Below are 16,927 nucleotides of genomic sequence, written 5' to 3' on the forward strand. Positions count from 1 at the left end.
CAGCCGTACCGGCATGTGCAGGCGCTTGAACGCCGCGTCAATTACGGCCGTAATTAGCGCTGCTATTCATTGGAGTCAATGAATAGCGGCTCCAATTACGGCCAAAGAAGTGACAGGTCACTTCTTTGACGCGGGCGTCTATTTACGCGCCGTCATTTGACAGCGGCGCGTAAATACACGCCTCGTGTGAACAGACAAACGTCTGCCCATTGCTTTCAATGGGCAGATGTTTGTCAGCGCTATTGAGGCGCTATTTTCGGGCGTAATTCGGGGCAAAAACGCCCGATTTACGGCCGTAAATAGGCCGTGTGAACATACCCTTAGGTATAGCTTGTATTTTCAGTCAGAAACGACAAATTACCCACAACACGATTCTCGTATCTTCGATGTAAAAGAAGCCAAACACATAATGGGAAGGAGGAAGCTATGGTGATTTAGGACTCGAGTATACTTGAATGTTTTTATGGATCAGGAGTTGTTTTTGTAGGCTACTTGCCTGTGGGAGTATTCTGATATGGTTGGCAGACTCTTTTCATTCAGGTTGATTTTCAGTTTGTTGGTAATTTCTTAGCTTGTTAATATTTCTGTAATATCAAGCTGCAGCTTCTTCTTGATAGGATCACCAACTGAATTACATGAGAACTGGTATTATGAGAGTGTCACTTGGCTACGAATAAAGACTTCTGAGGCTAAAAAAGACTTTGTGAAATAATATATCCTTAATCCCGCTCACCTGGGGTCCGTGGAAACATCTCAGGGGGTACTCCACACTTCTAATGTCCCTTCTTAACATCAAGCAATCAGTCATGCTCCAGAGAAGTCCTACATGGAGAACTCCCAAGATCTTCCCATTATGGGACCTCAGGGTAAGTAAGTTTTTGGAAAGGGGGGAATCAAGCCTAACTTAACATATTAAATAAGGTAATTTAAACCCATACATGGTCTTCCTTCTTTAGCCAAGACTTTTCTGAATTGTGGTCCCAATCATGACAGATTTCATAGGCATCATGCACATAGGCATATTACAAATCCATGTTCTACGAATCCATAGTACGGTGCCCATAGCCTACTATGGGCCCACACTGCACCGCTGTATGCCTCGTTTTCTTTGGAGGGTTTATTTTTCCCCCTCACATATTCTATAGGAATCTGTAAGATCAAAAATATGGGAAATATTCTTTAGAGGCATTGATTCCCTCCTCAGAGGCACCATACGGGGCACACAAACAGTGTATTGCGAACCCATAGGGACTCGTAGCTGCTTTGCCATGTGCATGAGCCCTTAACATTATGTAGATTTGTCTATTTACTGCTTTTATGGAAAATATTTTTTCCTGGGAAAGGAAATCTCGTGCAAATATTCAGACATCAGCATAGACATTTACTGACTTCCTCCAATGTCCCTCCTTACAAAAATAATATATTTAATCACACAAAGTAAATATAAATGGAAAAGTGTGTTTCTCAAATTTTTTTTAATTGTTTTTTTTTTTTTAAATTATAACAAAACTTCAATAACAGGAAATAAATATAGCAGTCAACAACATTTTTCCTTTTTTTTTTTCTTTTAACCATGAATCAGTACATCAAGCAGGAGAAATGGTAATGAAAAAATAAATTATTAAGCGTAATGATGATCACAAATCTGTACAGCTCTGTAAAAATTCAGATTTTGTATAACAAAACTTTATCAAAATTTTGAATTCCAAAGAAAATATTTGTATACTGCATTTGATATAAAAGGCGTCCAGGCTTTTCAGCGATTTCTTTCATCAGTTGAAAAAAAAATTGCAGGTTAGTTTGAAGGAGTGAAGACCTTGCAATTTGTAACGTGACAAATTTCTGGCACGTACAATATGTATGCACTTGATGGAATGTAACTAAGTACAATGGCATTATCGTGTTCGTGTACGACACATAAAAAGTAGAACACGCCGAATACTGGTTAATCGATCCTTCAGTGATGTCATAGCAAGAAAAGGAAGCTGTGCCCTGCTCTCAAGAGGAAGGACAGCTAGAATCCACCAGCACCATGCAGGACCATTGGGGTTTACCTGGAAAAGACAAGGACTAATGTGAATGCACATATTTTCTTCAATTACATAATATCAACTATCTGCCCAACATTGATTGTTCTGAAATATGTTTTTTTAAAGAACACTTTCCCAGCTGGTAAAATCTAAAAACAAAACATTTAGCGAGCAGTTTATTATGACTAGAAGAACATGTTATGTAAAGTGTTTTTTACTGAGATATTGCTGATGTCAGATCACTGGGACGTATAAGGTGGTGAAGGTTAAACCATTCATCAACTAGCAGACTGCTTAGTACAAGACATAAATAATGTCATCTCACAAACTTTGATCATGGGTGTAAACAGAAGAACAATCGCTGCACTTGAATTGTTGCAGAGCGGAAATTGTTACGTTTTCAGAGGGTTGGAGCACAAGTAAAAAAAACAACTGAACACAAAACCTGTGCTGTTAAATGGCTATTGGAGTTGAGTGGAAGAATGTTATGACTCGTACAATCACAGACTTGTAACAGTCACATAACAATGCAATGCTGGACATTACAACGTATAGGGATGGATAAAAGGTGGTCCAACACTATTTACAGACGTAATTCTGGTGTTTTTGCCCCGAATTACGTCCGAAATAGCGGCTCAATAGCGTTGGCAAACATCTGCCCATTCATTAGAATGGGTCTTACGATGTTCTGTGCAGACGGTCATTTTTTTACGCCCCGCTGTCAAAAGGCCTGCGTCAAAGAAGTGCCTGTCACTTCTTCAGACGTAAATGGAGCCGTTTTCCATGGACTCCATAGAAAAACAGCTCCATTTAACGTCTGTAATGGACGCAGCAAAAAGCTCCTCAACATGCCATTACGGCTGAAATTACGGTGCGGTTTTCTCCGGAAACCAGCACCGTAATTTCAGCCGTTTACGGACGCTGCCGCGTGAACATACCCTTAAGTAGGTGGTCGTAATAAAATGGCCAAGTGTATCAATGTGTCATTTAAAAAAACAAAAACATCCCAGTGATGGATTCTGCCCAAGTATTGTTGCTTGTCATTCCTTCTATAAATGTAACCCCTACATAGCCCATGATCAGCCTACAAGAACACAAGGGGTCTGCGAAACCCTGTTTGGTAAGTACTGTCCTAGACTATGGAAGCAGAATCTGACCCAGCACTATAGACTAACAAGCCATACCAGTCCAGTGCCATACTGACTAGTACTGAAGTGATAGGGGTGATGGGTTGACTACTTGTGTAATGATGTTGGGGCAGAGCTGTTGCATTTTTCATAGCCTATTCCCTTAAAATCTCTTTTACACGGATAAAGTATCAGCATTTTATATTACCCATTTACCTGTAAATCTATTTCCTTGGCAGGCATAGGTCCAAAATGACTCAAAATGCGACTTTTTAGTGCTGGTTTCAGTGTTGTAAACCAAGTGTAAGCTTGATCGTACACAGAATCGTGCAATGCAAGCAATTCTGCATAATTTTCTCCCTGTACCTGCAAGACAAGGAGGAGTACAGTAACTTAGTCATTAACGGTCATTTTACAAACAAACAAAATTCTGAAAATCCTGAAATTGATTTGGTCATATTTTATCTTTTTGGATTTTGTTAAGATAGTCGGTGAAGGAATGTGACCGTGAAGAACAACAGACTTGGTGAATTGTACTCATAAGTCTGCCTGAAAGATTTACAAATTCCTATTGTTCGAGTTAAAAACTTTCACTTTAGTCCTATTACAAAATACAGGCAAGATGACCAGTATAATGCAAAATATAATATCGTTGATCTTCTCCTTTGTTTACACTAACCAATAATCAATATGATTTGCTCAGAAACGAGGGAATCATGACAATTGTCGGCGAGTGTAAACGGGAGCGTTCAGGCTGAGTGCATAGGACAGCGTGAGTTGTAAATATGTCCTTGTGAATCAGCATCATCCACTTCCCTTCGTTACCACCCAGCTTCTGGCAGTTCAGACACACAGCGTGTCCTCGCTCATCCGACGCGATGAAGTTCCTGTGGGAGGAAGTGAGTGACGTCACAGCGTGATCTCGCGAGGACACGCTGTGTGTCTGTGCACTGGCAGAAGCTGGGTGGTAACGAAGAGAAGTGGATGATGCTGATTCGTCAGCATCATACACTTCTATTCACAACGCCCAGCTAGTAAAACAAGTAAAAACGCCCAGATGTTACACACACAATACACGCCCACTTGGACATAACTTTAAACACGCCCAGTTGTACTTAAGAAAGGCTCATTTGCATAAATATAAAAATGGTCATAACTTGGCAAAAAATGCTCGTTTTTGAAAAAAAACAAAACGTTACTGTTCTCTACATTGCAGCGCCGATCTGCTGCAATAGGAGATAGGGGTTTGAAAATCTGGTGACAGAGCCTCTTTAAGATCTGGTTAAGCAAACCAAGACATATGGGATTATTATTTTAGCTGCAATGTATGATTTTTTGTGTGATTTGGACACAAACTGCAGCAGTAGAAATCCTTGAACTGATGGCTAGCAAAATAGCAAAACGTGTCTTGTCATCTGGAAACGACAGCATCCAAATAGCCACCAGTGAAAGGGTTAAAGTATAAAATACGCAAACCACTCTATGTCTAAAGGAAGATAAAGCACTTACTTTTTCATCCTCAATATACTCTATATCAGCTGTGTTATATCCATCTCGTTGACTATGTCGAATGACCTTAAATCTCCTTTTTCCAATGCTATCCACTACAGAGCGGCCATCAGCAAAGAACTCCACATTCCGGATCTCCAACATGCAGCCGTAATCTGCAAACCTATAAAAAGGGGAAAAATACAGAAAATTAAAGGGTCTCAATAGAGTCTGGCCTCTTTTACCCGGCAGTATTTTAGATCATTATTTATAAGCCAAAACCAGAAGCTTTTTTGGTGTTCATTTTGACGCAGAAACCACGTCTGAATCAGTGCCAAAAAAATGCCCCTAAGCTCCCTTCAATAAATTCATTGGGAAGTAGAGGCATTTTTTTTTCTGGGCGGATCTTGTCTACTCGCAGAAAAAGAAAGCGTCATGCCCTATCTTGGAGCAAATTCCACTGAAATCAATTTCAAAATCCGCCCCAAAAGTCCAAAAATAAAGTTTGAGGCAGATTTTCCTGCCTGACAAAAAAAACAAAAAACTGTGTAAACTAGGCCTAAGAGTCTAATTAAAATATATTTTTTTAGATTAAGTGTTTTGTTTTTTTAACAGTGGGGGATCTCCAGAATAGTGGCATTTAAATAAAACATTTTTGGAAATGTTGTTACTATAGGCAAAATGGACAGTTATTCTGTCATATAAGGCGCATAGACTTTACTTCATAAGAACTAATTCACTTAATTTAAAAAATACACCAAGTATTTAGTACAAGCGCAAAAATCTAATTCCCACAAAGGGCTCCTGCACAAGGCACAGCCGTGTGCTTGGAGCCTATAAGGCATTGCACGAAGGCGGTACGGCACCATTGCATGGAACCGCACTGCGTCCGTGTGTCGTCATACAGTCTGTCAGGTACAGAGGTATTTTCTCAGTTTAGTATTGCTTCAGTGTTTTAGACTAGCTCCGGGTCTTGGCCTACAGACCCTGATTGAAAATCCTGACCAAAATACTGCCGTGTGACAGAGACCATGGGCCCACTGCACACTGGATGGAAAAGTTGCAGAATTTCCGTGCAGAATTTCTGTGTGGAAATTCCGCAGAGTTTACGCAAAATAGATGTTGCAGATTGAGAATCCACGACGCAGGTCAATTTCTAGGCCATGTTCACACAGGGTGGACACACCAAATTGTGGGATATGCCATTTAAGGAACGGTCTATGGTGAAATGCTTTTCTCTACATCATATATTCAATATGTTCTCTGTCTCTTGAACAACCTGGGCCACCCACATAATGCGAGCGCTGTTTATGTCACATCATATATGTATGTATATATATATATATATATATATACACACATACATACACTACCGTTCAAAAGCTTAGGGTCTCTTAGAAATTTCCTTATTTTTGAAAGAAAAGCACAGTTTTTTTCAATGAAGATAACATTAAATTAATCAGAAATACACTCTATACATTGTTAATGTGGTAAATGACTATTCTAGCTGCAAACGTCTGGTTTTTAATGCAATATCTACATAGGTGTATAGAGGCCCATTTCCAGCAACCATCACTCCAGTGTTCTAATGGTACATTGTGTTTGCCAACTGTGTTAGAAGGCTAATGGATGATTAGAAAACACTTGAAAACCCTTGTGCAATTATGTTAGCACCGCTGTAAACAGTTTTGCTGTTTAGAGGAGCTATAAAACTGACCTTCCTTTGAGCTAGTTGAGAATCTGGAGCATTACATTTGTGGGTTCGATTAAACTCTCAAAATGGCTAGAAAAAAAAGAGAGCTTTCATGTGAAACTCGACAGTCTATTCTTGTTCTTAGAAATTAAGGCTATTCCATGTGAGAAATTGCCAAGAAACTGAAGATTTCCTACAACGGTGTGTACTACTCCCTTCAGAGGACAGCACAAACAGGCTCTAATCAGCGTAGAAAGAGAAGTGGGAGGCCCCGCTGCACAACTGAGCAACAAGACAAGTACATTAGAGTCTCTAGTTTGAGAAATAGACGCCTCACAGGTCCTCAACTGGCAGCTTCATTAAATAGTACCCGCAAAACGCCAGTGTCAACGTCTACAGTGAAGAGGCGACTCCGGGATGCTGGCCTTCAGGGCAGAGTGGCAAAGAAAAAGCCATATCTGAGACTGGCTAATAAAAGGAAAAGATTAATATGGGCAAAAGCACACAGACATTGGACAGAGGAAGATTGGAAAAAAGTGTTATGGACAGACGAATCGAAGTTTGAGGTGTTTGGATCACACAGAAGAACATTTGTGAGACGCAGAACAACTGAAAAGATGCTGGAAGAGTGCCTGACGCCATCTGTCAAGCATGGTGGAGGTAATGTGATGGTCTGGGGTTGCTTTGGTTCTGGTAAAGTGGGAGATTTGTACAAGGTAAAAGGGATTTTGAATAAGGAAGGCTATTACTCCATTTTGCAATGCCATGCCATACCCTGTGGACAGCGCTTGATTGGAGCCAATTTCATCCTACAACAGGACAATGACCCAAAGCACACCTCCAAATTATGCAAGAACTATTTAGGGAAGAAGCAGGGGGCTGGTATTCTATCTGTAATGGAATGGCCAGCGCAGTCCCCAGATCTCAACCCCATAGAGCTGTTGTGGGAGCAGCTTGACCGTATGGTACGCAAGAAGTGCCCATCAAGCCAATCCAACTTGTGGGAGGGGCTTCTGGAAGCATGGGGTGAAATTTCTCCCGATTACCTCAGCAAATTAACAGCTAGAATGCCAAAGGTCTGCAATGATGTAATTGCTGCAAATGGAGCATTCTTTGACGAAAGCAAAGTTTGAAGGAGAAAATTATTATTTCAAATAAAAATCATTATTTCTAACCTTGTCAATGTCTTGACTATATTTTCTAGTCATTTTGCAACTCATTTGATAAATATAAGTGTGAGTTTTCATGGAAAACACAAAATTGTCTGGGTGACCCCAAACTTTTGAACGGTAGTGTATATATATATATATATATATATATATATCATGCCCTATATGCCTTTTTGTGAAGTAGAGAGTAGTGCAGGATCATAGTGGAAACAAATGTGTTGTATTTTATAAGGGCACTATGACTAGATTTTAGATGGGCTATGCCATTTGGCTGGCGCAATAGGCAGGTGCTATGTGGCCTTAGTGTGGGCACATTCCACCCTCCCACTGGTGTCAGTATTGCAATAATAATAAGGGTTGGTTTTGGAGGGGTATGTAAGGGGTGGAGAGAATACATCTTAATAACTTGCTGTGTCATCACATGCTTCTAGTCTTCTTTGCTTGAGACTCCTAAAAGGCAGATAGACATTATTGTGGCTCCCAAAAGAAGTTTGCTGCCATGACATCATTCATTGCTGAGCATATTAAAATGTTTTGTTCTACTCAAGAAAGGGCAACATTATTGGACCAACTGGAGAGTTAGACTAGGAATATACTGGCCCAAAGTTACTGATCAGTTTATGCAAGTTTTTGACATAAACTGAGCCCTAAAAAGTCAGAAAATATGGCTAAAACCATTTTGGTGCAAAAACTTGGCACTTTTCTAGGCACTCGCAAGTTTTAAAAGTTCAGAGAAAAGTGGGCGTGGTCTACAACTTTTAGACAGATTTATCAATACTAAAGCCAGAAAATAGTGCAAATTTTGCAGCAAATTTACGCCTGCTTTCATGTTCTTACATTAAGACAAAATTCGCCAAAATTATAATGAGGCGTGCATGCGCCTTTTAATAAATCAACTCCATGGTGTAATAAGGATGCATTTTGCTCAGCATTTCACTTATACAATATAATTACTATATTAATATAGTGCTAAAGTTGGGATGCAGGGGTGGGAGCAGCGAGGCATAATACGACTGAGTCAGTTGTACGAGGGAGACATATTCAAATCCTTTCAGCAATTAAGGGAGGGGTTTCAGTTGGATTCCCGCATGTTCTATCAGTACCTGCAGATTCGGCACGCTGTGCAGACACAAGCTGCTAATGTAGACATGACGATGTTGGAATATATTGCGAAAGCAGTTACGTCAAGGGGGTTGATCTCATTGGTCTATCGCACGTTACTGTCGGAACATCTGGGAGATCTTATGGCACCAGTCAAAGCTACATGGGAAAGAGATGTGGGTCCTATTCCTACGGACCACTGGGAGGCTGTCTTGGCGTCATCATGTACTTTGTCTATTAATGTAGCGCAACGGAGGTCCCAATTATTTCTGATACATAGGGTGTATAGGACCCCCTGGGTTCTGAAACGGATGGGATTACGGGCGGATGCCAGGTGCCCTAGATGTCCGGAAGAAAAGGCAGACATCTTTCACATGTTCTGGTCCTGCGGGAGATTGGGGACCTTATGGAAAGAAATGTCAGAGTTAGTGGGCCGAGTGTTTGAGGTGCAGATTCTATTGGATCCCGTGGTTATGCTGCTTGGGTATGTTGGTGATTTGGAGGGGGATAGGATGACAGGGCTGGCAATTGCAAAAATATTATACCAGGTTAGGAAGGGAATAGCAAAACACTGGCTGGATGCGGAACCACCCTCGAAGCAAGAAATCATAGGTGCGCTTAACTCTCAGGTTCTGAAGGGATATAGGATATATTCCAAGAGGGGGTCCAGGAACAAGTTTGAAAAACAATGGGCTAGGTGGATTGATCACTCTGGGTGTGCTTCCTCGGAACTCCTGGCGCTCCGCGCGCTTGTTTCAATCTAAATGGTCCTGAGGTTCCAGGGAATACTACTGGCACATGGGGCACTGGAGCAGGGGTGGCGGGGTCCCACATTCAGGAATGGTGCTACTGACGGGAGTGTACATATGGGGAGTTGGAGTGGGATGGGGAGCAGAACTGGAAAGGAGAAGGAGATAGGCTATGGAAGCCTGTAACGTGATGGCCGGCTGGGGGTTGCAGGGGGGAGTTGGGGAAAGGGGAATGTTTTGTTGGAAATACATGCTTGGGTCCTTGAAGTTATGTTTTCACAATTTATCAGATTGTATAATGACCTGTACTGATATGGAGTTTGTTGAATAAACTTGAACTGATTAAAAAAAAAAAAATAGTGCTAAAGTTAAATGAGTAGGCACACAACCTTTTTTGGTCCAAGGGCCACATGGTTGGATTGCAGTACTCGAAAGCGCTGAAATTAAAATGTTTCGATTTTACTGTTCGGATATAAGAGCTTTATGTATACTGTATAAACTGTACAACGCCTTTAGGTCTATAACGGAGTTCTAAGCGAGGCTACAGCGGCCTGCCTGGCTGCAAACAAGCGACATCACCTTATAGCCTTAGTTCTGTTCACATATTTCTTTATCAATTCCGTTGTTCTGCTCCGTCATAGTGCTGGATCCGTCGCACAAGTGACACCAATGATGCCCGACAGACTACTGACTTATAATGTGGTCCATCAAATTCTGTCATGGTGTTTGCCATGTTACAGGAAAAAAATAGCGCTACATGATATTTTTTGAAATGTGACAGAATCTGTGACAACAGAGCCTCCAACACAGATGTGAACTGAGCCGTGGTACGGGTGCTACTGTGAAGGAATAATTTCAAAATTCCATGTTTTGTATTTTGTGTCAGTATACACTGCACAGTGTGATATTCATTTTTGTCTTTTAGTTTGCCTTGTAATAGTCTGCAGATGCTCTGTAGATTACTTAAGGTATTTCTTCTTGGCAGTAAAACAGTTGATAGAAAGGAACAGTTTGGGATGGAGCTCAAGGTCAGAGGGAGGAATTCTCCCTTTGCTGATTACAATATGAGTTATGCTCTTTGTTCTGTGTTTTATAAATATACGCTGTGTATGATAATAAATTGGAGGCTTTCTTTTTGAGAACATGGTCTCAGACTGATTTGACTCACCGAGCTCGTGTATATATATACCAACTTCTAATTTGGAACCTACAGAAATCAAGGCGTAGTGGTACCGTTGCGACCACACTACTTAGGAGCAAAGAGAGAGTGATCATATAATCCTATAGTACACAAATGAGCCCAAAGTATATTTAACCAAAAACCAATAATCAGAGAGATCGGGCTTGTGGTAAATAAGAATGAATATACTTGAACTGATTCACAGGCAGCATGACTATTAACTTGTTATTACTGCAAGGCATGCCATTCTGTGTCATGGCGGGCAGGACAGACCATGCATAATTTGTCTAGTGCAGTTTGTTAATGCTTAGCACTATAGACCACAGAGGACTGTCACTTTGTGCATTGACTGTTCCTCCTACCATAGATGGCATAGAATGCAATGGCAGGTTGCATGAGGCCCAGTCTGTACATTGTACTTGTCTGGTGTAGAGAATAAATGCGAACTTATTTGTAATATGTGTCCACACCCAAAGGCACCACAGTTTCCCTATAATAGTTGTGATGAGTAAAACCTATTTCCCCTACTGACAAAGGATTCATCCTTGGGTTTATGTTTGTGTAAGGCAAAGCTGTGTGCACGGAGACCTTACGGTCCTGCACTTCGTATTTTCTGTGTATCGTCATATGGTGCATCCATGTAACACCAAATTCTCCTCCACAAGCAATGACCCTGGGGGAGAATTCCTCCATAATACGGCATCTGATGGAACATGCCACCATTTTGTTTCTTACATATTCCCTATAATTCAGTGAACCAAACCTTCGCGTGTCTCTGTATGAAATCGGAGACATACACAGGTGTGGTATTGGCCCATAGATTTCTATGGGTGCCTTATTACAATTCCATACAACACAGATCTGTAATACTGGTGTGGACATGCGGAAATAGTAATATAATTTGGTTATTTTATCCACAAAAAAAGCACACGATACAAAAGGTTTCATCGACTTCTACCAGGTACTCTACTTGTTAATGAAATCATAACACATAAAGGGGTTGTCTCACAACAGACACTTATGGCACATCCACAGAATATTCCATAAATGTTTGATAGATGCCTACTCTCCTCCAGGACCCACATCTATCAGGGATCCCTCGACCCTGTTCTTCCCGGTGAGGCAGCTGCTGGCTGGCCGCATCCAGGTGAAAGCTCAGTGCAGAAGCGGCCAGGGATTCCGCAGAGCTACACTGTTTCTGTAACGCCAATAAAAGTGAATGGGAGTTACAGAAATAGCGTCGCTTGCAGTCCTACGCTGTTTCTATAACTTCCATTCATTTCTAGAGCAGTTACAGAAAAACAGTGTAGCTCAGCCGTTTGCGTAATCCCCGCTCACCACTGCACTGACCCTCCGCCTGGATGAAGCAGGCAGCAGCCGCCTCACCAGGAGTGACGAGGTCGGGGAATCTCCAATCTGAGGATAATTGCTAGTCCCACTGAGATAGGTAGGGAACCGCATCTATCAGAAATTGATGGCATACTAACAAGAGTAGCTAAGAACAATTGCTCTAGTTGAAGAAAAGGCAGGTGGATGAAAATAACCTAAATCTATGTAATATCCTAAATTTACCTACCCTTTAACAGAGTCTCCGATACACATGCCAAACTGCTTGGTACCAGTTTCCATGCATCTTCGAATCATCAAGCGATAACAAGGTTCAAATATGTGTAGTGGACATGGTACTGTAGGGTAAGCCATTGTACACACAAATATGGGCACATTTGTGTTTAAACTAAAAGAGAACAAAACAGGGACCATTCAAAATCAAGTGAAATCGAAATAAAATTCAGAAAACTGTATTGACAGTGTCATGCACCTGTTAAAGGAGGTAGTACTTAGGTGGACATGACCTTCTCACAACCTTCCCTCTTTGGCTAGGGATGTCTTTAAAGGGTAACTAAACTTTTAACATGTCATAGTGACGTGCAAGACGTTTTGATCTTTGGGGGTCCGAGCACTGACGTCCCCACCGATCGCTAGGGTGAGCGCTGTGCCGCTTAGTTTCTGACCAGCTTTCCTCTGAAAGCTAAGCCAGTGGTGTACGGACTCAGACTTTCTATTGAGCACATACAACGCTCCGAGGAAAGCTGATCAGAAACAAAGCGGCACAGTGATCACCCGAGCACTTCTGCTGCTTCGTATTAGCGATCAGTGGGGATCTCAGTGCTCAGACCCGCAACAATCAAAACGTCTGACGTGTCACTAGGACATGTCAAAAGTTTTTTCCAAAGTTTATTTATTCTTTAAAATCAATAATGTAAAACAGTTTGTATGTCTATAGTAACGCCAATTCAAAATTACACAATTTTAAAGGTTACAAATATAATTGTTTCCTTATATACAAAGTGTTTTAGACCCATGCTACACTGCAACCTGTTGGACAACAAATAATATAATGTCAGTGTTGTGTAATTTACATGATCTTTTAAGATTTACTGTAAGACTTTATTCACACGAACGTGTTTTACATCCGTGATACGCGCGTGAAAATCACGCGTGTCGCACGGACGTATGTTAGTGAATGGGGCCGTTCAGACAGTCCGTGATTTTCATGCAGTGTATGTCCGCTGCGTAAAACTCACGACATGTCCTATACTTGGCCGTTTTTCACGCATTACGCACCCATTGAAGTCAATGGGTGCGTGAAAATCGCGCACGGCACACGGAAGCACTTCCGTGTGTCGCGCGTGATTCGCGCAACAGTAGATAAACAAATGAAGGAAAAAATAAAATCACTTCATTTATTTTTCTAAACATCAAAACCGCGTGTCATAAGAATGGCATATGCGTGAAAATCACGCAGACACGCACCATTCACTGATGACACACGGAACTGGAACGCACGCAAAACGCTGCATTTTTTGCGCGCGCAAAACGCACACGCTCGTGTGAATTCGACCTAAAGAGAAGCCATGTCACTAGTGTGAATAGAGATTTTGTACTGACTGAAGTTACAGTCTGTATTATACGAGTCAAAAGTTTGCTGACAGAGAACCTCTGACAACTTAGAATTCAGTGCAGGTATTACAGAAGTTCATACATTACATTACCCAGAAAGGATCTCATGAGAAAAAGATCTTTACAGACACTGAACAAGCAGGGTATGCTGGGAGATTTCATCTCAACAGGCTATGAAATTCTGAATGCCACTTTGAATAAAAATGACTTATAATACAGGCTTTAACTCAGGACAAAACAAGCCAAGTCATGCAGTGTATTTACAAAGTTACTCAATCTATATGTCAACTGTAAAATGTTGTTCAAAGATGCCCATATGCTTTATATCAGTTCAAACCAGCGGGCACATGGTTTCATGGATATATAGCGTTTTATTCTTTGTGGACTTACTTGGAAAGTTCTGCTATTTCCTCTTCATAAACCATCTTCCTTTCTTTGAGTTCCTCAGGAAAGTATTTGGCTATGAGATCTTCCATCAGCTCAGTTATACAAAACTTCCTTATGGCCAGGTACTGAGAACGAATGTTGGAAATATTAAATAAATGGAAATGATTTGTAAGCTGTTGGAGGAGTTGAGTTGAGAGATACTGAATGAACATTTTCACTTGTCTTGAATTTGTTTGAATGAAACATTACTAAGTTAAAACTTAACAATTCGAAACACAGGGATAGCGTCATCTCTCTTTTAGAAATACGTCTACGTTCCCTGGTAGACATCACAACTCCATAGTCATACGATCCTCCATTTGTATGTTAAAATGTGCTGTACTAACAGAAATTCCCTTTTGTAAGACTACAATAAAAGCCTAAATGCAATACAGAATTAGGAATACCCATACTGCTCAAGAGAAAATCCACTACCATACCTCCACTGTTTGGCCTTGTACTCTCTGCTATATAACGTAATGCCTTAGATAGTATTAATACTAGCTGATGGTGAGGAATGTCCTAAAATATTGAAGGGCAACCTGTCAGGGAAACAATCAGACAGATCCTTGATGTAGTGACACCTTCTAAGTCACCCTCTTACGTACCGATTATCTGAATCAAGCCTTATACGCTAATCCATCCTTACTTCTAAGTGCTCATATCTAGGTGGCCTGTTTGGTATAGTAATAGTTTAGTTTACACAATGTTATAAAGCTATGACGCAACAAACCTCACATAGGTCTTCTTTGCACAATGGACACTTGGGGTTGTGGTCAAGGCATCGCTCAAGACATTTCAGGCAATATGTGTGTCCGCAGGGAGTAGTAACTGGTTCATATAGCAGCCTGCAGTCAAAAAAGTAAACAACAACAACAATATCTTGCAACAAGAGAAAGATATGTGTGAGTCATCTATGCAGTACAACGTCGGTCTTTACTGAAAGGGAGTCCTATGGAACACCTGTGAGGCTGGCTAAAACTTTACTGTGGCAGGAAAGCCTTGAACATATACTATATGCTCACATTTGAATATCAAGCACTTCTATAGCAACATTGGGTTGTATTAAGAGGGTCATAGTCACAACTACAGCACAAACAGCACCAGTAACCATATATTACCTTACAACTTTTTTCTCAATCTGAAAGTTTTTTGTTGCCTGAAAAGTAGAACTGGGTTAATGCCAGCTTGGTTTTTAGGCTGGACAATGGGCAATTGGTTAATCCAGGGAAAGGAGGACATACTGCCCTTTAAAAAAAAAACAAAAAAAAAAAACAGCCTATGATAAATAAGGCTACATAAGCTGCGAATAAGGCAGACTCCCAGCGTCTGAGTGGGCACTTCATATAGACGCTTCCCTTTGCTCTACTCTCATAGGACTATACTTTACATGCAGCATTTGTAGATTATCCAAAATACCTGTAATAAAGACAATGAACGCTGTGGGTGTAAATACACAAACATGCATAGTCCTTACTAATCATGACTATTCTTAGTTAATGGAGATCACCAATTTTTTTTTGCACTGCCGCCTTAACCATTTTTCATCCAGCGGTAGATATTTGGTCTACTATTATAATTTCTACAAGTAAGGGTGGCCATACATAGGCAAACGTCTCACCAGCACTCACTAGTCAGTGAAACGCCTGCCCGCCCTAAGCCCCCTATGCATCACTGGCACATATTAGAACAGGTTTCTCAGTTTTATATGATGTGATATTAAACACTGCTGATCATAGGAAGCACTGAATATCTCCCTTCTTCAAAACATGGCTATGTTGATTCTAAATAAATTCTCATTTTGGCTCCTAAATGTATAGGGTACTATAGATATTAATACATGTTGTGTATCTATCCTTAGAAGTAAAACACACATATAGTTGTAAAAATTCTCAAACTGAATTTCCATAAATTCTATTTTTTTTATCTAAATAGGCTCAATATTCTGTGCTGATTAATTTCATAAAGAGTACCTACAATTATACTGACATTATATAGAAAAACGACTATAGTGCAGGAGCGTGAATGTTTTTTCTAAATTACTTATATTAGCGGTTCTGCTTCTAAATAGAGCGTTGATTGTCTATAGTCTGTGCTGTTGACTGCTCATAACTCAGTAGGAGAGAGAGCGTCCTGCTCGTCTCCGTGGCTCCCGCATCCAGAACGGCCGTCAGCGCCGTAGAATGTAATCTGATACTACAGCGTTGGCGGCTGTTCTTTAAAGTGTGATTTCACTTTGAAACTGTGTTGTAGTATTTGACTGGAGAGTTGGGTGGGTATACCATCAACTTTAAGTGATTTCTAATCTTGCAGCTGATTGGGCTCAGAGGAGTAACTTGACTGCATCCCCTGTAGTTACGCTCCTGATTGGGGCTTTCAGTGCCCCAAAAACCATCAAACTCGTTATATTCATTCTACTGGTGGCCACATAGTTGCCTGTAGAGGCTATAGGATAATGTCACTTTTCCACCACAAGATGTGTGAGGAGACAGGCGGAAATTTAAGAAGGAGTACCTCTGAAGTCTGTACAGGTGTTAATGGCCAATAGTAGACTGGGTGAGACAAGTATTGGAAATCTTCATTGGTACAAAAAGCCACAGTTAGCTGGAAGGTTAGAAGCACTGGTATTAGAGCAATTGGCTGTTATTTAAATGTGGTTCTCCAGTCACAACATCTGTACCAAATATTCACTTTTCGGATATGAAATTGTTTAATAGAGGAAAGAAGCGTTACCTCATACAGAGAGAACAGTCCAGATCTGATGGGTCAATGTATGAAGAGACAGAGGATTCTTGGTCTCCACCGGTTGTAGATACGGATACATCTACAAAAAAAATTACAATTACAACCCGGATTTAGGGAAAATATTTCTACACTAATATGATATTTTCTCCTCGTGCTCAGACAATGTTCATTCTGTCCATGATTTATACATGTATTTGTATGAATTAGACAGAAAAAAGTTGTGGCATACTGTAAAGGATCTGCCAGGCACAACTTCTG

General features: G+C 40.7%; 1 protein-coding gene across 1 annotated transcript in view; it reads right to left on the bottom strand.

The window, feature by feature from the left end:
* Positions 1-1,554: 1,554 nt before the first annotated feature.
* Positions 1,555-16,927, bottom strand: part of LONRF3 (LON peptidase N-terminal domain and ring finger 3) — a 44,440-nt gene continuing 29,067 nt past the window's right edge. Inside the window, exons 6-12 of the mRNA XM_075835860.1 lie at positions 16,658-16,748; positions 14,658-14,772; positions 13,889-14,010; positions 12,114-12,272; positions 4,667-4,829; positions 3,374-3,523; positions 1,555-2,054 (exon numbers count right to left, since the gene is read on the bottom strand). Of these exons, the coding sequence (XP_075691975.1) occupies positions 1,896-2,054; positions 3,374-3,523; positions 4,667-4,829; positions 12,114-12,272; positions 13,889-14,010; positions 14,658-14,772; positions 16,658-16,748 (959 nt within the window). The 3' untranslated portion in view covers positions 1,555-1,895. The remainder of the gene's footprint in view (positions 2,055-3,373; positions 3,524-4,666; positions 4,830-12,113; positions 12,273-13,888; positions 14,011-14,657; positions 14,773-16,657; positions 16,749-16,927) is intronic.

The sequence above is a fragment of the Rhinoderma darwinii genome, chromosome 8 (genome assembly GCF_050947455.1).
Source record: "Rhinoderma darwinii isolate aRhiDar2 chromosome 8, aRhiDar2.hap1, whole genome shotgun sequence".
Lineage (NCBI taxonomy): Eukaryota > Metazoa > Chordata > Amphibia > Anura > Rhinodermatidae > Rhinoderma > Rhinoderma darwinii.